This window comes from Fundulus heteroclitus, unplaced genomic scaffold (genome assembly GCF_011125445.2).
Source record: "Fundulus heteroclitus isolate FHET01 unplaced genomic scaffold, MU-UCD_Fhet_4.1 scaffold_68, whole genome shotgun sequence".
NCBI classification, from domain to species: Eukaryota; Metazoa; Chordata; class Actinopteri; order Cyprinodontiformes; family Fundulidae; genus Fundulus; species Fundulus heteroclitus.
Genome location: NW_023397121.1, coordinates 1,764,950 through 1,790,009, shown reverse-complemented (window position 1 = coordinate 1,790,009; position 25,060 = coordinate 1,764,950). Strand labels below are relative to the sequence as shown.

General features: G+C 40.4%; 1 protein-coding gene and 1 long non-coding RNA gene across 2 annotated transcripts; both read left to right on the top strand.

The window, feature by feature from the left end:
* The first annotated feature begins 434 nt into the window (after positions 1-434).
* LOC118561622 lies at positions 435-1,499 on the top strand. Its single transcript, XR_004930175.1, has 3 exons — positions 435-492; positions 569-659; positions 1,226-1,499. It is a non-coding gene; the product is annotated as an uncharacterized LOC118561622 (long non-coding RNA).
* Positions 1,500-7,274: 5,775 nt separating this feature from the next.
* Positions 7,275-23,975, top strand: LOC118561594 (gastrula zinc finger protein XlCGF57.1-like; the record flags this gene model as incomplete). The annotated part of the gene is made up of 3 exons (XM_036133751.1): positions 7,275-7,309; positions 8,271-9,381; positions 23,622-23,975. Coding segments are annotated over exons 1-3 (1,500 nt in total), but the record flags the coding sequence as incomplete, so codon positions are not given.
* Between the last annotated feature and the right edge of the window lie 1,085 nt (positions 23,976-25,060).

Below are 25,060 nucleotides of genomic sequence, written 5' to 3'. Positions count from 1 at the left end.
TTAATCATTTCACTTAATGTTTTACTGTTGGTAATATGCTGTTTTTTTACTTTAGAGTAATAAAGCTCAATTCAACAGCAGTTTATATCTGGTGTCCTTGCTATGGTTCCAAATTAAATACAGTATAATGCCTGTAAGTGACAGTGAAATGATTTATTTCTTGGAAAAAATGTATGTTTATTTCAGATAATGTATTTTATGATGTTTAGTTCACATTTTGAGGTTTATGTAAAATTATTGTATTTTATTTCTTTTCAAACTCTTTGTTGAAAGTTATCGCGAGATTTGCATATGAGAGAAGGAGCAGAAATCTGGAATAGAGCTACAAGTAGTAGTCTCGTATTTCCTGTAGCTGTCAAGGAATTTGTATTTATGTTTGTAATATTTTGTAAATTTATTGGTTATGGTGTTTTAATTACTTCATATTTTAATTTAGAGTGGACAACGAAGAATTAATCTGTTAAAGAACTCTGAAGTGGCAGGCGGTCACAGGTAACTTTGTTAAAGTATGTGTCACCTGACTGTCTGTAAATGTATCTATTTCTAAAGCTTATCTTTATTTCTGTAGTTTTCACGGCGTTTATTAAAGAGCCCGTTTGAAGGAAGCCGTGCCAGTGTTGTCACTTTGGAGCAACATGGATATTTTTACATCCCTGCTGGTAGGTCTATGGGGTTCCGTTTGTAAAGCTATACAATGAGAGATAAAAGGCAGGGTTTGTTTTTTAATACTTTTGTTATTCATAAATCTATAAATAAGTCACAGTTCCAAGTTAAATAATTAAATAACAAGCTTAATATTTAGCTCCAAAGTAAATGTTTAGTTTGTAAACTAAACATTTAATTTGGAGTTAAATATTTAATCTGAAAACTAAATGCTTGTTTTACAAACTGAACATTTAGCTGTGTAATTAAATATTTAGTTTGGAGCGGTGACATTTACAAATGTATAACTTTATAAAAGTATGTTGAAAATCGGACTTTAAAAATGAAAACCAATTTTAATCCTCTTATCACAGTAAAGAACCCAAAATATTGCTGTTAGATTTCAGCTGTGTAACCTTACAAATGGCATCCCAGATACTAACAAAGGCTGTTCTTAAAAACTGGAAGGAACGTGTGTGATATGAATATTTGAATGAGTAATGATGCAGGTGGTGCTCTATTAGCTTGGTGTTGGTATGTTTCATGCTGTTTAATAAACTGATTGTGGTCTTGTGTTTGACAGCCGCTGTGATGCAGAGGCTGACCAGACCTCTCCATAATCAGAGTCACCTATGAAGAAATATGCTCACACTACAGGCACTGATGATCACACCTAGGAGAAGAGAAGAAGAAAAATGTATGTGGCAGGGAACACGCTGGCTTCCTGGAGTATCTTCGTCTTGGCGATGAAGTGACGGCAGACAGAGGCTTTACCATCGCAGATCTGCTGTTAGAGAGATTTAACCTTGTTCTACCAGCATTCACTCATAAAGGAGGGCAGTTGTCTGATGAGGACGTAACTGCCACCAGTGTTGTATAGTAACGAAGTAAAAATACTTCACTACTGTACTGAAGTATATTTTGGAGTACTTTATACTTTTCTGGAGTATAACATTTTTTGATAACTTTTACTTCACTATATTTCCGAACTTAATTGCATACTTTTACTCAGCTACATTTTCAATGTTTGGTTTAGTTACTCGTTACATAAAAAGCGAGCGAGAGAGAGAGAGAGAGAGAGACAGAGAGAGAGAAAGAGAGAGAGAGAGGCAGGTGTTTTGACCCCACCTACTGATTGACTGCGACAAATTCGAGACTTGCTTATTCATCACCACCAGAGGTGTATTTAGACATTTTTAGGGGTGCTCAAGCACCCTTAAAAATCTGAGTTTTAAAAAAACAAAGTTCAGTATGCAAATTCATAAAGGAAATGTGCAGGGATTTACTAACTTATTAGCAATTTGCTTGACAGAAGACATGGACTGATCACCAGACCGCCATAATATATGGCAGGCTTATGTCTAATGGCATATATATATATATATATATATATATATATATATATATATATATATATATATATATATATATATATGCAAACTGCTAGATTAGTCTCTCTTGTAAGCAAAGCAATACGACAGTAAGTGTAGTAATAGCAACCCTTGTGCATCAGTGCACTAACTCTAGTTTTGTGTCTTTAGGGAAATGATTCCTCACTTTTATCAATATAGCTAAACTAACTATTGCCATCATGCAGGTATTAGACAAATGCACAAGGTTTTATCGCGTGAAAACATTTCAATCTGTTTGTCACTGCTTTTGGATGGGCCTATATTGTAGCTTGTTTGATGAGCTTTAGCTCAAAAGTGTGTCAACTCTATGAATCTTACATCTGGACTAAAAATGGAAAGCCTGTTGTTCATGCCAGGAATCACAGTCAACACTGGGGCTGAGCACCCATAAAGGTCAGATCCTAGAATCGCCCCTGATGACCACCAACAGGATAAGAAGCTGGTTCAGTAGTAAAGCAGGTTAAATTAACCTTGTGGTATAGGTAGAGCATCTAATAGTAGAGCCAGGAGTCCTGATTTTCTTAAGTTAATGATACCTGCAACCGCAGGTGTATCTATTAGCAGGTTTACCACTTCCTGTAGGTTAACTATCACTTTATCACTTAACCATGTTCTTAGTATACTCCCCCTTTTGCCTGCCATTGGTTGTGTACAATTTTAAAGTGCATAGCACTGACCTTACTTGAAGAAGGAAAACTGAAAGCTTACAAAAAGGTTGTATTTTCAGTCTAAACTTGGTCTAAATTTCTCCTGCACTTGGTTGTTTATATTATTTTAAGTGAATTTGACTTTCAAAGTTTACCAAAATCTAAAAACTGTCATTCAAACTGCATTTGCTTTGTTTTACTTTTTACTTATACTTTTTATTACATTACTTGAGTGCATCTATTTTTACAGTAATTTTCATACTTAAGTACAAGACATTTCAGATACTTTAAGACTTTTACTCAAGTAACATTTCAGTCAGTGACTTGGACTTTTACCAAAGTCATATTTTGGAGAGGTACTTATACTTTTACTTGACTCCTGTGGGAGATTACTTGACTAAAAACCGTAAAAAATAAGAAAGATGACACGGGGAAACGAAGTCTCTCTGTTCGCCAACTGGAGAACCCATTTATTTCAAATACTCGCACGTAAAAACGGGTTTGAGCTAGAGTTCTGATTACAACATAGAGCACATTTTATATGCATTTTATATCCCACAGATGGGTGTGTGTTCCAAATAAGATTCTCTGTGCATCCATTGGTCTGCGCCGTGACCCAGCAGTGTCCACGTGCTTCCCGCATCCTTCAGCAGACTTTGGTCTTATTTCTGGGAACAGCTCCACAAACGTTGAAAAACAGACAACCTTATCTTGTCAGTTGACCTCTGTTTGGGTCACACAGGATGTCATGGCCTGGTCATATTCTGGACTTCTGCTCCCTTCGCCTCGCTTTCAGGACAAACAGACTTCAAAACCCTCTGCATATCCTCCCTTGTTACGTTACAGTACTTTATACAACACTGACTGCCACAAGGAGGATTGCAAATGTCCACATACATGTGGAAAGATTTATCAGGAGGCTCAAAGTTTTCACAATAATCTCCCAGACTGTAACTATCAACTTGGTTTATAAAATAGACCAAGTCTTTAGAATCAGTGCAGCTGATGTGTGATTTTATGTCATCTTTCAGTTTAAAATGATTGAATTAGTATGGGGGACATTTTATCTATGTGAAAATGTTGATTTCAATCCCAATTTATTTTATGATAATATTCAGAGAGCCTTCAAAGTTTCCATAACAGGGTTGAGGAATTAAAGAGACAACATCTGGAAATAATGATCAAAACTAAAAAGAAACTAATGCCTGAGATGAAAGAATTTTTTTTCTGAAAGTTAAATATATTCCTGTTATAATAAGATATACATAGAAACAATACTTTTGGGTCCAAAACGTGAAAATATCAGTGTCCAATTTTACCCATTCTAACAGAATGACTCAAAAACACTACAAAAACAAGCTAAATTATTTATTTTATTTTCAAGAACAACATTTAGATTAAAGCAAAGGGACACCCTTGACATAATTATCTTTCGTTTTACAAACAAGTTGATGAGAAATCCTGAGAATCCGCCTCTGGCATCCTGGTGCTGTTTGCAGGATGACCTCACCAAGATGGCGGCCGTTTTTTATGTGCCTCTTCCCCAACGCGCAGCCACGTTGATCACTTCCGGGTTCTTTGTCCTTGTGTTGCTATGAGGCCAGAATCGGGAGTGTTGGTGAGGCTGAAAGAGAGCAGCAGCTGCTGCAGGTGATGAAGTCTGGAAAGAAGTCCAGCAGCTGGAGGCACAGCGGAGAAACTGGAGGGAAGCAGGAGCTCAAAGAGCGGCAGGACGCAGCAGAGGAGACACCAATGATGGGGGATGTTTTCCAGCCCAGAGTTCTGCTGCACCCATCAGGTTTGGAGATTTCCTTCTTCATGCTAACTGTGTGGATGGAGCTAAAGTTTAGGAGCCGTTTTCAGCAGCTGATGGATTCCTCCTCTTCATCACAACTCGTTGCAGGCTTTCCCCCAGAAAACTGGCTAAGCCTGCAGCTCTGCTTAGGAGCTGCTAATGCTAGCTTAGCATGTAGCATAGGATGTGCTATTGCTAGCTTAGCATGTAGCATAGGAGGCGCTAATGCTAGCTTAGCATGTAGCAACGTTCAGTATCAAGCGTTTCTTTGTGCTTGAAAAAATGCCCCCAAAAAACGCTTTTTGGTTGATCTTGTTTAGAAAGAGGGTCAAATAAATCAATGACTCACTTAATTAAATACTGAGCCAAAAGTAGCTAATAATATAAAACTGTGTGTCATTAAATGCAACAAAACAATAACAAGACATAACTGTTCAATTAATCAGCTACAAATATTTATTCATATAACAAATATATACTTATAAATCAATGTTTAACTGTCATATTTTATCCAATTTAGCCATTATTAAACGTTTTAAAGAAATAATTACAATAAATTCCCACAACAGAATGACCCTAAAGTTACCGGTGATCATTTCTAGGGTGAAACTGTCAGTTCCTGAGGTTCAGTTTTCTCTACACTGCTGATCAAATCTTTTTCTCTAAACTGAATCTTTCCCATCATTGTAACATTGTAAAGATCTAGTTGTTGATAAAGCATGTAATGTGTTTCAGTGTTGGCTGCAGATGTTAAAGAAGAGGCTCCTGAAGAACAGAGTCCTGAGGGGGAGCAGCAGGAGTCAGAGCCCCTCCACATAAAGGAGGAACAGGAGGAACCCGGGGCCCGTCAGGAAGGAGAGCAGCTCCTTGTGAAGGAGGAGACTGATAGCAGCTTTCCATTAACTGCTGCTCCTATCAACAGTAAGGATTGCTTTACTTTGTTTCTGGGTCCTGTGTTACAAAATATCTGAGCTAGAAGTTTTTGCTGGAACTGGTGGGTTGGCAGTTTGAAGCCCCACACCGATCTTCTGTCGTTGTGTCCTTGAGCAAGACACTCCACCTGCTTTGGTTGCTGGTGGTAGTCAGAGGACCCGGTGGCGCCGGTTGTCTGGCAGCCTTGATTCTGTCAGTTTTTTACGTGTCCTGTCTGGTTGTGGAGCACCAAGAATTGCTGTCTTGATGCCAAGGAGAGGCCAACAGGTTTACTTTCACAAGTGGAGCATTACTGCTTTCACTATAGTGCTCTGTGTGATACCTTTGATAAAAACTTTATTAGGGGTTATTTTGGGCCTATTTCACATTCAATGGACACAAACTGAAAAGTGAAACAGAAAGAAAGGAAGAGAAAGATTGTTCAAATAATTTTTATTCATTTTAAAGAATCAGAAACAGCATAAAGAACATAATAAACAGGATAATACAATCCCAACAGCACGTGCTGACAGATGAGATTCAGCTATCAGGTTCAACAAAGAGGTAAAAAGGAGGGGCTGGGTAAGATGGTTCTCTTAAGAGAATTAAGTCCCAAAACATGAAATAAATGGCTGCCAGGTTACTCTAAATCTATGAACAGAGTCGCTGACAGTATGTTTCAAGCTTTAGATGGTTCATAACATCTTCCATCCACCGTTTGAGTTGGAGGGGCAGCTTTTTTCCAGCTGAGCAATATAACCTTCATCATGTCTTAAGTCCCAAAACGATAAGAAAGGGTTAAAACAGGATAAACCGTGTTAGAAATTATTTTCAACCTTATCGTACGCTGGGGCATGATGAGTTTGGGGTTCTTTTGGTTTTTTGTTAAACACACGTCAAAGTCTGTGAGAAAATCTCTGCAGATACTTTCAAGGTTTTCCTTGGTGATCACTTCTCTGGAATGGCTCCACCTTTTACCAATGTTACCTTTTGGTTTTGCATTGTGATAAGGTTGATATTTATCTGACTCTTTAGGCATTCGCTGCAGCCTGTCTCCACACTTTTCAGTCTGCTGGATCACTGGAGAACTGAATTTATGTCTTTTCTTAGGCCTTTTTCCTGTTTGAAGGTCTAAGTCTCTAAACTTGCTTTGTTTTCTGTCTAAATGCCAACAAGTGCTCCAAAGAAACTGAGCATATCTGCACGTCTCCAGCATGGAAAAGTTATTTCCCCTGCAATGCATGGTCACATTATATCATATCATATCGTAGACTTTCATGTAGATCATGAAGGAACAAAGACTTAAAAAGTGGGTCCTCTTCAGGAGAATTACATCCTTGAGAATAAAGGTTCCACGCCTGATCACTGCCACCTGCCACTCAGTCAGTCAAGTCAGACTCAGTCCACCTGTCAACCTGCCTACATAATCCCTCCTCAGTCTGCTCATCCCCGCCGGAACGTCTTCACCCTTCATTCTACCTTTCACCAGCCTTCTTCCTTGTCTTTCGTCCCTCGTCGTTTGCCTCGCCGTCTCCTTCGCCTCACGTCCGCCTGCTCCTGCCATCATCTCCCACCTGCTCCAGTCTGGGTCAGTTCCTTCCCCACCAACCATCGCCTTTAATAAACTGTTGAAAACCAAACTCTGTGTGCGGCTGAATTCTGGTTCACCAATCTCAGTACCTGACAGTTTATTACGACCCATTTAGATCACTAATCTACTTCTGCTATTTCAAAACACTGTTGCACGACATTTAACTGATGCAAAGAAATGAGAACTTATCACTTCTGTTTAGATATCTCTACACTGGGTTCCAGTTGATTTCCAAATTGGTTTTAAAGTTATTTTATTTGTTTTTAAGTGTTCACATGGTCATGCCCTCAGTATCTGACCTGATTCAAACGTATGCTCCGTCACACTCCTTCAGGCTGGCAGTGTAGTTACTGTCAGTTATCCCAAAGCCTAAGAGCAAGTTGAGGTAAGCAACGTTTTCAGTCCTAGCCTCCTAGCCTCCTTCTCTTCTCTGGTGTCTGGACATTAGCATTTGAGGCCATTCCAACCCTGCTGGAGGAGGAATGAACTGCGGTGTGGCCCAAACCATTTTTTAAGATGGGACAGTCGCCATGATTGTCAAGGTGGATTATACCATCAATATCCCTGGCTTTGAAGTAGCTTGTGGTTTTTGTCTGGGTGGTGTTTTGTGTTTTATTGTCCACTAATTGTTATCGAGTTGATCTGCTTGTTGTATCGCTATATTGATTGTAGGACATATAAGTTTTCTGTTGTTTTATTCTGTGTTTTACTCTGCTGCATGTTCTGTAAATGAAATGGTGTAAACTAAATCATCCAACAATCAATGTTACGTGGCAGGTTATGAAGCAAAAGAACATGAAAAATGCCAAAACATTTTTTTATCTCATTAAATTACCTAAATATGTCTTTATTAAAATGTGCCTCAGTTCAGTCTGAAATCAAAACACTTTCTAATGTGCATAATTTGTTTCAATGTTTCCTGCAGATGTTAAGAAGCTGATTGTTAAAGAAGAAGCTTCTTTAGACCACAGACCTCCTGATGACCTGCATGACCCAAAGCCCCCCCACATCAAGGAGGAACAGGAGGGAGTCTACATCAGTCTGCCAGGAGAGCAGCTCAATGGGAAGGAGGTGATTAATGCCATCAGGTTTCCAGTCTCTGCTCCTCCCATAAAGAGTCTGGATGATGAACAGTCTCTGCTGCTCTCACAGCTTTATCCAGACCAAATTAAAGGCAGAGAGCTTCCAGAAGAGAATGATGGAGAAGAATCCACCAGGATACAAGATCATGGAGATGCTTCCACTTCTTCAGAGGCTGAAGACACTGAGGAGGATGAAGAGGACAGTGATGTAGATCACCCTCTGTCTGAGCTGAAACACTTGTCAGACTCTAGATATAAGAAATGTTCTACAAAGAAGAAAAATGTGGACTCAGGAAGGAAAGTCCAGAGAGGAGTGAAGGTTAGCTGTGAAGACTGTGGTAAAACATTTATTAGAAAATCTAATTTAAACACACACATGAGAATCCACACAGGAGAGAAGCCCTTCTGTTGTGATCTATGTGGACAAAGATTTAGCCTAAAATATCATGTAAACAGACACATGAGAATCCACACAGGACAGAAGCCTTTCTGTTGTGATCTATGTGAACAAAGATTTAGCCGAAAATCAGATTTAAACACACACATGAGAATCCACACAGGACAGAAGCCTTTCTGCTGTAATCTATGTGGAAAAAGATTTAGGCAAAAATCTAATTTAAACACACACATGAGAATCCACACAGAAGAGAAGCCTTTCTGCTGTGATCTATGTGGACAAAGATTTAGCCTAAAATTTAATTTAAACACACATGTGAGAATCCACACAGGACAGAAGTCTTTCTGTTGTGATATATGTGGAAAAAGATTTAGCCAAAAATCACAGTTAAACACACACATGAGAATCCACACAGGACAGAAGCTTTTCTGTTGTGATATATGTGCAAAAAGATTTAGCCAAAAATCACAGTTAAACACACACATGAGAATCCACACAGGACAGAAGCCTTTCTGTTGTGATCAATGTGGACAAAGATTTAGCCGAAAATCAACTTTAAACACACACATGATAATCCACACAGGACAGAAACCTTTGTGCTGTGATCTATGTGGACAAAGATTTATCCGAAAATTGGATTTAAACACACATGTGAGAATCCACACAGGACAGAAGTCTTTCTGTTGTGATATATGTGAAAAAAGATTTAGCCGAAAATCACATTTAAACACACACATGAGAATCCATACAGGACAGAAGCCTTTCTGTTGTGATATATGTGGACAAAGATTTAGCAGAAAATCAACTTTAAACACACATATGAGAATCCATACAGGACAGAAGCCTTTCTGTTGTGATATATGTGGAAAAAGATTTAGCCGAAAATCAACTTTAAACACACACATGAGAATCCATACAGGATAGAGTGAATGCTGCTTGTCGGGACTTTGATGCAATCAACTGGGTTCCCTTATTTAGGAAATTTTTGAACAATCTGTATAATCTGACCTAGTCGGTATAATATGATTAAATTTGACTTTGTAAAGTGCCTTGAGATCACATGTTTAATGAATTGGTGCTATATAAATAAAATTTAATTAAATTGAATTGACAGAAGCCTTTCTGTTGTGATCAATGTGGAAAAAGCCTAAAATCAAATTTAAATAGACACATGAGAATCCATACAGGAGGGAAAATGACTCTGCTATGAATGTTTACTCAAACTGCACAGTTGTTTGCTGTGAGATGTTTGGTTGTTGTCATTAAAGGCAACAGTCTTCACTTGCTAGTTTCAGCATTTCTCTAGTTGCTATTTTTTAGTTTTGTCTTAAAACATTTAAAATATATATTTTGTGTTTAATTTTTCAGACAGAGTTGTAGCACAGGTGTGTTCTTAGTGTACAGCAAACCTCAGAATTTATGTTGTAGTAACATGAATGTTTATCCTTGACAGATGAGTGACGTGCAGAGATGTAATGATGCAATCTTGCCCGGGTTTGATTTTAAGTTTCCAGTTTCAATTTGAATAGCTCATAGCCAAAATGTTTCTTTTGTTTTAACATCTACCTTTTTATCCTTGTGTTTGTAACTGTAATTGTTCATTAAGAGAGCTGAAATTACAAAAAACAATTACAAGACATTTGATGGAATCTTTTTTACTATTCAATGTTTTATTTTTATTTACTATGTTTATGCATTTATCATGTGTTATTTACTCATTACTATTGAAAGGGTCTTAAGGGTTGAGTTTATTCAGACATCAGAGTGTTTTTCAGAGGACTGATGATTCTCGTATGTTACAAAGTGAGGTCTGGTGCAAGAAACAGCCTCACCATAAATTTGCGAGTACTATCTAATCTGTGATGAATTGCACCCAGCCATCTGTGTGTTTTCCCTTTTCCTGTTCAATGAATGCTCAACTGTTGAGGTTGTTCTGTATACTTAAAACTGCTAGTTTATGATGTCAAAGGTCACACTAAACTAGGGCCCTCCCTTTTTGAGATAATAAAAAGTACAGCAGCAACAGAGTGGATTTCAGAACAGACAAGAAATGTAACGGAATTCATCTCTGCTGGTCTCCTTTCAATATTTAACCCTGTTGTCTCTCTTCTTTGTGTTGTTTAATGAATGTTTTAGGTGTTTGAACATGACAACATTCATGAAAATTAACTAATCATTTTTACTTTTTTCACACATTTCATTATTTATCATAAATCCTTTTATGATCAAACATTATTTTCATCACTTGAACATGTATGTCTTCATATCAATGTAAACCTGTTCTGTAAATAGAATTTTATAAAAATGTTACATTATGCCTGTTCAACACCTGAGATTATAATAAATTACATGGTTTACTTAAAGACTCATGTTACAGTAATGATCTGTTTTAGATTACCTACTTTAGAAACTACTAATTTAGCCCGATTACATATAAATGACAACGTCTTTTTATGTAGAGCTGTACTGTTTTATTTCAGAGTAGGGGTCCTGCTAAGGAAGACCTGAGACATGTTCATCTTTCAGAGGTAAAATTGTATTGACATTAAATTATTTACATTGTCTGCAGTGAGATTTAGCACAAGCCTGTGGTACAGTGCAGCTTCTCTTCTGTCAGTCTGCTCCAGGGCAGCTGTGGCTACTAACACAGCTCACCACCATCAGGGTGTGAATGTGTGCATGAATGGGTGAATAACTGACCAGTGTAAAGCGCTTTGGGGTCGTCAGACTTGATAAAGCTCTGGACCAGTGCGAGCCATTTACCAAGCCATACACACATTGCTGTAGTCCTCAGGCATGCGCTCAGATAGAAACGTATCAACAGAGCTGCTTTTCATAAACGGGGGTAGAACAAGAAGGCACGTCAGAAACCAGCAGAAGCTGTGCTCTGCAAAGGACTTCAACTGCAGTTTATAACACCAGAGGAGCAACAGCGCTCCAGAAACAAACAGCACGGGTAGCGCTCAAAAACCAACCAAATTTATGAAGTGCTAAAATACACATTGGTTGAAAAACAGCACTTAAGGACTCAGATAAGCAGATTCCACACAGCCACACCAGCAGTGACATGCAGCAGGGCCCCGTTTCAGAAAGCTGGGTTGGTGGATATTCAGAGTAATTTCTGGAGTAAATTCTTGCATATCTTGGCTTTTCCTTTTCAGAAAGCTCTGAAGCTTTGACCCTGAATCTAATTATGACAGTCAATTACTCTGTGAAACCACCCTGCTACCGAGCAGTTATTTAAGCAAACTCTGAGTTTTAAATGTCTAATCATAGTAGCAACAAAAATTGTTTGGGTTCCTTTTTATTGTCCTTCCTGCCTCCAGGGAACCGGGTGGCCTTCACATTAGGAACATCCTGCATCAACATCTCAGGTGGTTTTTAGTCTGTTCCGTAGAAAGAACCGCTCAGGCTGGTATGGAGGGTGGATCATGATTGAGAAATCTTTATAATATAAAATAATATAAAACAAAATTATATTAAGCAGACTGGATTTTTTTTCAGAATATTTTGTATCTGTCTGCTTTCTAAATTTCTTTGTAAGCTATATATTATATTAAATGGTTCTTTAATTTTTACTCTCCTCATGAAACTTCTTTCTATTGGATATTTCTGACAATCTAAGGCAGGGGTCTGCAACCTGTGGCTCTGGAGCCGCAAGTGGCTCTTTGGACCTTCCACAGTGGCTCTTAATAACTTTGGCTACAAATTATATTTTTATTACGGTATTTAAATGTAGTAATGATAATAAATACAGGTTTTAGCAACTTTTTCTTGGACTAATTGCTTTTAATTTTCACAACAGAATGATGCTAACAGTGCCAGTAATATTTAATTTTAAATCAATATTTTTTCATTATGTTGGAAACTATGATTTTTTTTTCATCCACAAATAACAACATCCCATCCATCCTATTTTTTCAAACCTCAAAATAGACATAAAATGGCGTTTCTTTAACAATGACAACATATTCCCTACAGTAGATCTTTTTCACAAATTATAACTTCTCTTTTTTTCAAAACCCACGCAATATTTGCGGCTCTGAACAAGTTTAATTCAAGTGGACTGTAGGCAAAACGGCTCTTTAGACTGTAAACGTTGCAGACCCCTGATCTAAGGTAATATGTTGAATTGTTTCCTTTTCCCCACTATGATCACATTTCCCTGTATTATGTTCTTATGTCTTAGAAAGCGTACTGTTCAGTCCTGTGTCCAAATCTTAAACTTATTACCCTTTCTCCCTTTCTGTTCCTTCTGTTTCAGTTCCTTTTTGATCTTGTAAAACCATCTGCCTTTACTTTCTCTATCCCATCTTTTCTGCCATTCTAGCTTCGGTTTTTGTTTCATGACACTCTTTGCCTCTGATTTACTGATACGCACTGTAACATTTCTAAGAATTTGAGGTCAGAGGGCCCCTTTGCCCTCTGGCCTTGAACAGAGCCCACTGAACTGCCTGATGATGTTCCACCACTATCACAGACTATGCAGGGGACATTTTAAAGGCACATCTCAGAGAATAGGAATATTAAAGAAAACTGCAATACTTTTTTACCAGTCACCTCAGAAAATTAAACCCATATATCACGTAGAATCATTACACAGAGTGATGTTCTCCAAGCTTTTGTTTCTTGTAATTTTTTGATTATGGCTACAGCGAATAAGAACCCAACACTCAGTGTCTCAGAAAATTAGAATACGGTGAAAATGTTCATGATTTGAAACTCATGGTGTCGCAAAGGTTCCCAGAGCCTGTAAATGGTCTCTCAGTCTGGTTCAGTTGGCAACACCATCATGGTGAAAACTGCTGACTGGACAGATTTCATGAAGGCAGTCACTGTCTGAGAGGAAGAGAGGAGAGGCGCAACAGTCAGTGGTGGTTTAGGGTGTCATGTCATCTGCTGGTCCTGGTCCGCTGGGTTTGCTGAAGTCCACAGTCAATGCAGCCGTCTACCAGGAATTTCTAGAGAATTTCATGCTTCCCTCTGCTGACGATCTGTATGCAGATGATGAGTTTATTTTCCAACAGGACCGCACTGCCAAAGGTACCAAAAGCTGGTCCAGTTACCACGGTGTTCCTGTTCTTGATTGGCCCAGTAAACTCCTCTGACCTTCAGCCCATAGAACGTCTCTGTGTTGTTGTCAGGAGGAAGATGAGAGACACCAGAACCAACAAGGCAGATGACCTGAAGGCAGCGATTAAAGCCATCTGGGCTTTCAGAACCGCTCAGCAGAACCACAGAGCGATGGCCTCTAAGCCACGGTGCACTGATGCAGGAATTCATGCAAGAGATTAGATTAGATTAGATTGGAGGAGCCCAACCATGGATTGAGTGCAGAGAAATGGACAGTTTCCAGAAGCCTGACATTTCTACTTAAATCATCCTTTTTAACGTCTGTTCTTCTATTATTCTAATGTTCTGAGACATTGAATTTTGGGTTTTCTTTACCTGTCAGCCATAATCATCAAGAGTAAAATAAATAGTAGATTGAAATATTTCACTCTGTGTAATGAAGCTCTATATAATAACTGTTTGACTTTCTGAAATCCCTTACCAAAAAGTAGTATAGTAGAAGTTAATTTTTTGTGCTGTATGGACTGCTTGGTATTATCTTGAAGGTCACAGAGTGTTTGCTTCTCCCTGCCCCTTAGCTTGACAATGTAAGCAGGGATTCCTTTGGATAATAAAAAGAGAGGAGGCGACGGAGTTGCTTTAGAGCCAGTAGGAGATCTGTATTAAGCATCTCCTGTAATGATCTCAGCACTTATGCTGGGCTGATCATCCACTCTACACACCTGCCCAAGTTCTGCCACGTCTTCAATCAGCCTTCATCAAGTCCACCTGTCTCCAGCTCTATTTAATCAGCCTTCTGTCCAAGCAAAAGGGCCAAAACGTCTTGTGCCACCTTGGTGAGACTATCCAGCATTCTCTATTATCTGCCTGCCTGCCTGTTTGTTGCCCGACCTGATCTGTTTTTTGTCTCTGAGTCTGCCTAACCCCTTTCAAGTTCTGTTGCCTGTCTGGACACCCAGCGATCAGCCTGTGGTCCTCTGCATCGGCCTGGACTCATCCTGGACCTCTGAATCTGGACTGCCTGCCTGTTGCCCGACCCCGATCTGTTTGTGACTAACCGCATCTGACTAACCCCGTGTGCCTCTGAACTCAGCCGGACTCTGGACCTGGACTGGACCCTGACCCGCTCTAGACAATCCCTCGGACCTTCTCTGGATTTCTGATTCTGCCTGAACTGGACTGTCTGCCCGTTGCCCGACCCGATTCTGTTGTGAGCACCGCTTCTGTCTAATCCCTGAGTGCATCTGTAAACAGCCGGATTCTGGATTGGACCCTGACCCGTTCTGGATCCTTCTCTGGACCCTCTCCGGATTTCTAACCCCTCGGCTCCTTCCCCGGACCCCCGTTTATCAGCCCCGCTTCCTCATTACTAGCTGGCGCTCGGCGTACCCCGCTCCCGACTCTCCAGGTTAGTGTCTACTCCTCTGTCCTTCATACGCCAGCATTCCCTGGTCATTAACCAGCTGCTTTGGCTCCAGGGTTCCTGCAGACGTGAGCCGCTCGGGTTGCCGTGCTACCGCCATTAAATAAATACTTGAAAACGTCACTGACCTTGTCTTGGTTGTTTACTGGGTGCAGTCTCGGTTCTTTACATCTCCGTTGGCTCTCCTTACAAGTTTAAAAACTAACTCTTCTGTTGTCTCTCCTCCTGTTTGTTTAATGAATGTTTTAGGTGTTTGAACCTGACATCTGATGACACACTGCAGTCTGCTCTGGTCCTTAGCGGTGGCACCAGCGTACCAGATGGTGATGGAGGAGGTGAGGATGGACTCAATGATGGAGGAGTAGAACTGCACCATCATTGTCCTTGGCAGGTTGAAGTTCTTCAGCTGCCTTCTTCAGGAAGTCCATCCTCTGCTGGGCTTTCTTGGTGAGGGAGTTGATGTTCAGCTCCCACTTTAGGTCCTGGGAGATGATAGTTCCCAGGAAGCAGAAAAACTCCACAGTGTCCATGGTGGAGTCACAGAGGGTGATGCTTCCTGTCAGACAGGAAGTCTGTGATCCACCTGCAGGTGGAGTCAGGTACATTCAGCTGGGAGAGCTTCTCCTGAAGCAGAGCTGGAATGATGGTGTCTGCAGCCTGTGCCCAAAATAAAGCAGTTAATTTTTTTACCTTAAGTGGAGGTCAGCGTGGTTCTGGCCAGCCAGGCCACTAATGGACCGAGCTGCAGGACTACAGGGTAGCAAACACTCCCTACATGCTACCATCTCAGACCTGCTATGGTAGACTGGACAGTTCCAGATTTACTAAGGCTATGAAAAAGACAGCCTGACCTTTTACTGATGCCAAGTTTGAATCCTGTTTGTATTAACAACAGAACATCTTCCTAACAATGTCAATGGAAAAGGAGCAGATGGTGCTGGGGGAGCCTTAAAAAGAGCAGCTGACAAGATGGTGGCAAAAGGCCGTGACATCCCAGATGCAGAAGAGTTATTCAGGACCTTGTCTGAAGCAAACACAAGAGTTAAACTCTTCTTTGTGAAAAGATGTTGAAGAAGCAATGGAGAAATGCCAAAGATAGCGGCTGTTCCTGGAACCATGAGAATCCAGCAGCTCATTACTCTGGCTCCAGGAGAACTGATGCTTCTGGATGCAAGTTGCATGAGTTCAACACGTCAGCAGTTTATCTGCAAGTGCTTCAACAGCCAGTGTTTCAGTTTCAGACAGAAGATGGAAATGGCTGCATCACAGCCAGCTGCTGAGGGAAATACAGGAAAACAAAGCAGTGGCAAAGTTCACAGCTGATTGGTAAATGCTGTATTCTCACATATGATGATGATTTGTATCCAGGTATCATTCTAAACATACAAGAGACACGTGTCCAGGTCAAATGTATGCATGGTATTGGGTCAAAGCGCTTCTTCTGGCCATATCAGGATGATCTTCACTGGTACCTGTTTGATGAAGTCCTTGAACTTATTCCACCCCCACAAACGTTCCAAAGCGCCATGTGGAAGTCTTTAAAGAGGTGTGGAACCCACTCACAATATGAACTTAATGAAACTAAAGGCACATTCATGCATATATACAGACACACACACTGATACAGGAACACATGCAAAATCACTTTAACATGGACACAAACACTGATACAGACACATTAAAATCCTTCACTGTCTGATCATTGTTGTTATTAATATTAATATATCAAATTACAAGTGTAACTGTATGTTAGGAATTAGGAAGAGGTTACTTTTAGCACATCTCCCATGAGGCTTTGTTATACCTACACACACACACAGTTCACATTATGTTGCATTTAATCATTTCACTTAATGTTTTACTGTTGGTAATATGCTGGTTTTTAACTTTTTCAATTCAACAGCAGTTTATATCTGGTGTCCTTGCTATGGTTCCAAATTAAATGCAGTATAATGCCAACGGAAAGTGCTGTACATTGAAATAAATATGTAAAATTGTATTTGTCCCTTTAACCCCGTTACCATCTTCAACCCTGTTATGCTGGTCTCAACCCCGTCACACCTACAATTTCATTAAAAAAATAAATTTCAATGTTGAAAATTAATTTAATGTCTTTTGACTTTATTTAAAATATTAAGAACTATCATGTGTAATTTATTTTGATTAGAATTCTTAGTTTAAAAACATTTTTGATTAAAAATGACAAGAGTGCTTTCCCTGATTAGTCACATTTCAGGAAATAAGAGAACACAAATGTGTGATTTTATGTCATCTTTCAGTTTAAAATGATTGAATTAGTATGGGGGACATTTGATCTATGTGAAAATGTTGATTTCTATCCCAATTTATTTTATGATAATATTCAGAGAGCCTTCCAAGTTTCCATAACAGGGTTGAGGAATTAGAGTGACAACATCTGGAAATAATGATCAAAACTAAAAAGAAACTAATGCCTGAGATGAACGAATTTTTTTTTCTGAAAGTTAAATATATTCCTGATATAATAAGATATACATAGAAACAATACTTTTGGGTCCAAAACGTGAAAATATCAGTGTCCAATTTTACCCATTCTAACAGAATGACTCAAAAACACTACAAAAACAAGCTAAATTATTTATTTTATTTTCAAGAACAACATTTAGATTAAAGCAAAGGGGCAATCCTGAGAATCCGCCTCTGGCATCCTGGTGCTGTTTGCAGGATGACCTCACCAAGATGGCGGCCGTGTTTATGCGCCTCATACCCAACAGCGCAGCCGCGTCGATCTCTTCCGGGTTCTTTGTCCTTGTGTTGCTGTGAGGCCAGAAGCGGGAGTGTTGGTGAGGCTGAAAGAGAGCAGCAGCTGCTGCAGGTGATGAAGTCTGGAAAGAAGTCCAGCAGCTGGAGGCACAGCGGAGAAACTGGAGGGAAGCAGGAGCTCAAAGAGCGGCAGGACGCAGCAGAGGAGACACCAATGATGGGGGATGTTTTCCAGCCCAGAGTTCTGCTGCACCCATCAGGTTTGGAGATTTCCTTCTTCATGCTAACTGTGTGGATGGAGCTAAAGTTTAGGAGCCGTTTTCAGCAGCTGATGGATTCCTCCTCTTCATCACAACTCGTTGCAGGGTTTCCCCCAGAACACTGGCTAAGCCTGCAGCTCTGCTTAGGAGGTGCTAATGCTAGCTTAGCATGTAGCTTAGGAGGTGCTAATGCTAGTTTAGCTTGTAGCATAGGAGGTGCTAATGCTAGCTTAGCATGTAGCATAGGAGGTGCTAATGCTAGTTTAGCTTGTAGCATAGGAGGTGCTAATGCTAGCTTAGCATGTAGCGTTCAGTATCAAATTTTTCTTTGTGCTTAAAAACATTCATCCGAAAAACGCTTTTTGGTTTATCCTGTTTATGAAGAGGGTCGCATGTTTTCTTCTGGCTGTTCACTATGGAGGACCAATCCTGCCAACATATAGAACATTTAGAACATATAAAGAAATAAATCAATGACTCACTTAAATAAATACTGGGCCAAAAGTAGCTAATAACATAAAACTGTGTGCAATTTAATGCAACAAAACAATAAAAAGACATTTATTCAATGACTGATCAATTAATCAGCTACAAATATGTATTCAAATAACAAATATATACTTATAAATCAGTGTTTAACTGTCATATTTTATCTCTTGTGTTTATTTAACTGTCATAATCTACCCAATTTAGCCGTTATTAAATGTTTTAAAAGGAATAATTACATTAAATTCTCACAACAGAATGACCCTAAAGTTACTGGTGATCATTTCTAGGGTAAAACTGTCAGTTCCTGAGGTTCAGTTTTTTCTACACTGCTGATCAAATGTTTTTCTCTAACTATGGAGGACCAATCCTGCCAACATTTAGAATATATAAAGAAATAAATCAATTACACACTTAAATAAATACCAGGCCAAAAAAGTAGCTAATATTATAAAACTGTGCCATTAAATGCAACAGAATAATAAAGACATTTATATATTAACTCTTCAATTGATTGGCTACAAATATATAATCATATAACAAATATATATTTATATATCGATGTTTAACTGTCACATTATAGCTCGTGTTATTCTATCCAATTTAGCTATTATTTAACGTTTTAACAGAATAATTACATTAAATTCCTACAACAGAATGACCCTAAAGTTACTGGTGATCATTTCTAGGGTGAAACTGTCAGTTCCTGAGGTTCAGTTTTCTCTACACTGCTGATCAAATGTTTTTCTCTAAACTGAATGTTTCCCATGGTTGTAACATTGTAAAGATCTAGTTGTTGATAAAGCATGTAATGTGTTTCAGTGTTGGCTGCAGATGTTAAAGAAGAGGCTCCTGAAGAACAGAGTCCTGAGGGGGAGCAGCAGGAGTCAGAGCCCCTCCACATAAAGGAGGAACAGGAGGAACCCGGGGCCCGTCAGGAAGGAGAGCAGCTCCTTGTGAAGGAGGAGACTGATAGCAGCTTTCCATTAACTGCTGCTCCTATCAACAGTAACCATTGCTTTACTTTGTTTCTGGGTCCTGTGTTGCAGCTAAAGGCCAAAACTCTCTGGATTCATCAGACAAAATATCTGAGCTAGGAGTTTTTCCTGGAACTGGTGGGTTGGCAGTTTGAAGCCCCACACCGATCCTCTGTCGTTGTGTCCTTGAGCAAGACACTCCACCTGCTTTGGTTGCTGGTGGTAGTCAGAGGACCCGGTGGCGCCGGTTGTCTGGCAGCCTTGATTCTGTCAGTTTTTTACGTGTCCTGTCTGGTTGTGGAGCACCAAGAATTGCTGTCTTGATGCCAAGGAGAGGCCAACAGGTTTACTTTCACAAGTGGAGCATTACTGCTTTCACTATAGTGCTCTGTGGGATACGTTTGATAAAAACTTTATTAGGGCTTATTTTGGGCCTATTTCACATTCAATGGACACAAACTGAAAAGTGGAAGAGAAATTTTTTTTTTTTTTTTTATTGATTTCAAAGATTCAAAAACAGCATAAAGAACATAATAAACAGGGTAATACAATCCCAGCAGCACGTGCTGACAGATGAGATTCAGCTATCAGGTTCAACAAAGAGGGAAAAAGGAGAGGCTGGGTAAGATGTTACTCTTAAGAGAATTAAGTCCCAAACATGAAATAAATGGCTGCCAGGTTACTCTAAATCTATGAACAGAGTCGCTGACAGTATGTTTCAAGCTTTAGATGGTTCATAACATCTTCCATCCACTGTTTGAGTTGGAGGGGCAGCTTTTTTCCAGCTGAGCAATATAACCTTCATCATGTCTTAAGTCCCAAAACGATAAGAAAGGGTTAAAACAGGATAAACCGTGTTAGAAATTATTTTCAACCTTATCGTACGCTGGGGCATGATGAGTTTGGGGTTGCTTTTGGATTTTTGTTAAACACACGTCAAAGTCTGTGAGAAAATCTCTGCAGATACTTTCAAGGTTTTCCTTGGTGATCACTTCTCTGGAATGGCTCCACCTTTTACCAATGTTACCTTTTGGTTTTGCATTGTGATAAGGTTGATATTTATCTGACTCTTTAGGCATTCGCTGCAGCCTGTCTCCACACTTTTCAGTCTGCTGGATCACTGGAGAACTGAATTTGTGTCTTTTCTTAGGCCTTTTTCCTGTTTGAAGGTCTAAGTCTCTAAACTTGCTTTGTTTTCTGTCTAAATGCCAACAAGTGCTCCAAAGAAACTGAGCATATCTGCACGTCTCCAGCATGGAAAAGTTATTTCCCCTGCAATGCATGGTCACATTATATCATATCGTAGACTTCCATGTAGATCATGAAGGAACAAAGACTTAAAAAGTGGGTCCTCTTCAGGAGAATTACATCCTTGAGAATAAAGGTTCCACGCCTGATCACTGCCACCTGCCACCGAGTCAGTCAAGTCAGACTCAGTCCACCTGTCAACCTGCCTACATAATCCCTCCTCAGTCTGCTCATCCCCGCCGGAACGTCTTCGCCCTTCATTCTACCTTTCACCAGCCTTCTTCCTTGTCTTTCGTCCCTCGTCGTTTGCCTCGCCGTCTCCTTCGCCTCACGTCCGCCTGCTCCTGCCATCATCTCCCACCTGCTCCAGTCTGGGTCAGTTCCTTCCCCACCAACCATCGCCTTTAATAAACTGTTGAAAACCAAACTCTGTGTGTGTGGCTGAATTCTGGTTCACCAATCTCAGTACCTGACAGTTTATTACGACCCATTTAGATCACTAATCTACTACCAAATTGCAGAATAAGCTGCTACAAATGTTTTTAAATCGGCTCTTGAAACACATTATTTCACCTTGACTTTTAACTCAGTTTGAGAAGTTTTTTTATTTATTTTTGTTCTATCATTGTATCTATTTTGTATTAGTTTATATTGTTCTGTTTTATTAGAACAATAACCTCCCCTCTCCTTAAAACCTAGTGACTCCTCTGGTAATGTTAGAGATAAAATTAATGAACAGCTAGGCTAACTGTTTCAGCTGCCCTCTGTAGTTTTATTCTCACCATTCTCAGAAGAAACAGTTTTTGATGTCCTTGGCCACTGCTCTGCTGCTCCCCTCCTAGCCTCCTCCTCTTCTCTGGTGTCTGGACTTTAGCTTTTTGGGGCCATTCCAACCCTGCTGGAGGAGGAATGAACTGCGGTGTGACCCAAACCATTTTTTAAGATGGGACAAGGGCAGTCGCCATGATTGTCAAGGTGGATTATACCATCAATATCCCTGGCTTTGAAGTAGCTTGTGGTTTATTTATTTATTTATTTTTGACAGGTTTGGGTCGGGTCCGCTCCCCCTCCCAAGAACATCTCAAGTCTCCCCTGTCCTGGCCCCCTCTGCTGGCTGGGGTTTGGGCTCGCTGGTGCATTGGTGGCCCTTGGGGTCGGGGCGGATCTCCGGGAGGGCGCCGGTTCGTTCCTGGTGGCTGCTTCTTGGGGCCTGGCCCTCCGGGGCTCTGTCGGGGCTCCCGGCGGGGGGCGGAGCGCCCCTGGGGCCTGGGGGCTCTGGGGCCCATGGCCAGTCCCGCTCCGGCGGGGCTTGCTGCCGCGGGGCCCGGGTGCTCGCCTCTGCGACTCCTGGGGGGCTTCGGCACTGCGGCGGCTGTGGGTTTTCTTCGGGGCCGTCTCTCCTCGGCCTCGGATTGGGGGGGGCAGTGCCTCGGGGCTGGACCCTCCTGGGCGCTCTGCTCTGGGGGCCCCTCTGGGGTCCGGGGTTATGGGTCCCCTGGGGCCGTCCTCTGTGCTCGAGGAAGGCAGTTCTTTGGTTCTAAACATCCACTTTTGAGCACCTTTCCCTTGTATAAATTTTACATACACAAACGCACTCTCAAACACCTACGGGGGCTAGGCTCCAGGTACTCGGTGTTCACTTCTATACAGAATGCCCGTCATTCTTTTTAATAATTAGTTTAAAATAATAGATGTAACTCAGCGGCAACATTGTGGTGTTACTTCACTGTTTCTGTTGTACTAAATCTGTTTGCTGTTCCTTTTACATATCTCTTTGCAGGTTACGAAGCAGACTGAAGCCGTATTGTCAATCTCTCCCTTTTTAAACTCTTTCCTTCACCTCTTTTCTTTCTCTTCTTGTTCTTCCTTTACTATTTCACTTTCCCATTGTCCACATAAGTTGATTACATATTACATAAATTACAATAAAGCTACTTGCAAGCATGAATCAAGCGGAGCACTAGGTCAATAGCTGACTGCTCCACTTGTGAAAGCAAAAGCTGTCAAGCTTCATTTGGCAATAAAACATCAATTCTTATAGCCACATTGCTAGACAGGACACGGAGGAAAAAAAAAAGAAGTAGCTTGTGGTTTTTGTGTTTTATCGTCCACTAATTGTTATCAAGGTGAACTGCTCGTTATATCTCTATATTAATGAAGTTTTCTTTTGTTTTATTCTGTGTTTTACTCTGCTGCATGTTCTTTAAATGAAATGGTGTAAAATAAATCATCCAACAATACATATTACGTGGCAGTTTGTTAGGCAAAAGAACATTGTAAATGCCAAAAAAAATAAATCTAACTAAATTACCTAAATATCTCTTTATTAAAATGTGCATCAGTTCAGGCTGGGATCAAAACACTTTCTAATGTGCATAATTTGTTTCAATGTTTCCTGCAGATGTTAAGAAGCTGATTGTTAAAGAAGAAGCTTCTTTAGACCACAGACCTCCTGATGACCTGCATGACCCAAAGCCCCCCCACATCAAGGAGGAACAGGAGGGAGTCTACATCAGTCTGCCAGGAGAGCAGCTCAATGGGAAGGAGGTGATTAATGCCATCAGGTTTCCAGTCTCTGCTCCTCCCATAAAGAGTCTGGATGATGAACAGTCTCTGCTGGTCTCACAGCTTTATCCAGACCAGATTAAAGGCAGAGAGCTTCCGGAAGAGAATGATGGAGAAGAATCCATCAGGATACAAGATCATGGAGATGCTTCCACTTCTTCAGAGACTGAAGACACTGAGGAGGATGAAGAGGACAGTGATGTAGAACACCCTCTGTCTGAGCTGAAACACTTGTCAGACTCTGGACATAAGAAATGTTCTACAAAGAAGAAAAATGTGGAGTCATCTAGGAAAGGCCACACAGGAGGGAAGGTTAGCTGTGAAGACTGTGGCAAAACATTTATTGGAAAATCAGCTTTAAACAGACACATGAGAATCCACACAGGAGAGAAGCCTTTCTGTTGTGATCTATGTGGACAAAGATTTAGCCAAAAATCAACTTTCAACAGACACATGAGAATCCACACAGGACAGAAGCCTTACTGCTGTGATCTATGTGGACAAAGATTTAGCCAAAAATCAACTTTCAACAGACACATGAGAATCCACACAGGACAGAAGCCTTACTGCTGTGATCTATGTGGAAAAAGATTTATCGAAAAATCAGGTTTAAACACACACATGAGAATTCACACAGGAGAGAAGCCTTTCTGTTGTGATCTATGTGGACAAAGATTTAGCCGAAAATCAACTTTCAACAGACACATGAGAATCCACACAGGACAGAAGCCTTACTGCTGTGATCTATGTGGACAAAGATTTAGACAAAAATCAGGTTTAAACGCACACATGAGAATCCACACAGGACAGAAGCCTTTCTGTTGTGATCTATGTGGACAAAGATTTATCGATAAATCAGGTTTAAACACACACATGAGAATTCACACAGGAGAGAAGCCTTTGTGTTGCGATCTGTGAGGAAAAAGATTTAGCAACAAACCTAATTTAAACAGACACATGACGACGCACACAGGAGGGAATATTACTCAGCTGTGAATATTTACTCAATAATAATAATAGTAATATCATCTTTATTGTCATTGAAACATACAGTACAACAGAATTTGTTCTCTGCTTTTAACCCATCACTCTTGGGGAGCAGTGGACTGCCATGTGCGGTGCCCGGGGAGCAATTGGGGGTTAAGGGTCTTGCTCAGGGACCCAGAGTGCCGGCACTGGGATCGAACCGGGTACTTGCATCCTTCTCTGAGTGCAAGCGCGCTGCTCTAACCCGCTAAACTGCACAGCTGTTGTTTACTGAGAGATGTTTGTTGTCATTAAAGGCAACAATCTTTACTTGCTATCCATCCATTTATTTTCTTACTCACTTTATCCCTCATGGGGTCGCGAGGGGTGCTGGATTCTATCTCCAGCATTTCAATGGGTGAGAAGCGGTGTACATCCTGGACAGGTCGCCAGTCTGTCGCAGGGCCTTTACCTGCTAGTTTCAGCATTTCTCTAGTAGCTAATTTTTAGTTTGCTTAAAAACATTACAAGTTTTTAAATTTGTTTAATTTTTCAGACTGAGCTACAGCGAACTTCAGAATCTAAGTTGTAGAAACATGAATGTTAAGCCTTGAACTAACACACTGCGCTCTGATAGGAGTGGGACGCTTTTTTCTCTGCTCCCTGCTTGCTTGCATTTTCCTGCCTTTTACTTTTTATCTCCTTTTTATCTCTTAGCCAAAACCACAGAAAGTTGGATTTAGTTATTTTATTTTATTTATTTTTGATTTTGATTTTGTAAAGATGCCTACCCTCAACACAGTGGACTTTGACACGCTTCTACAGAAGATAGCTGTTATGGA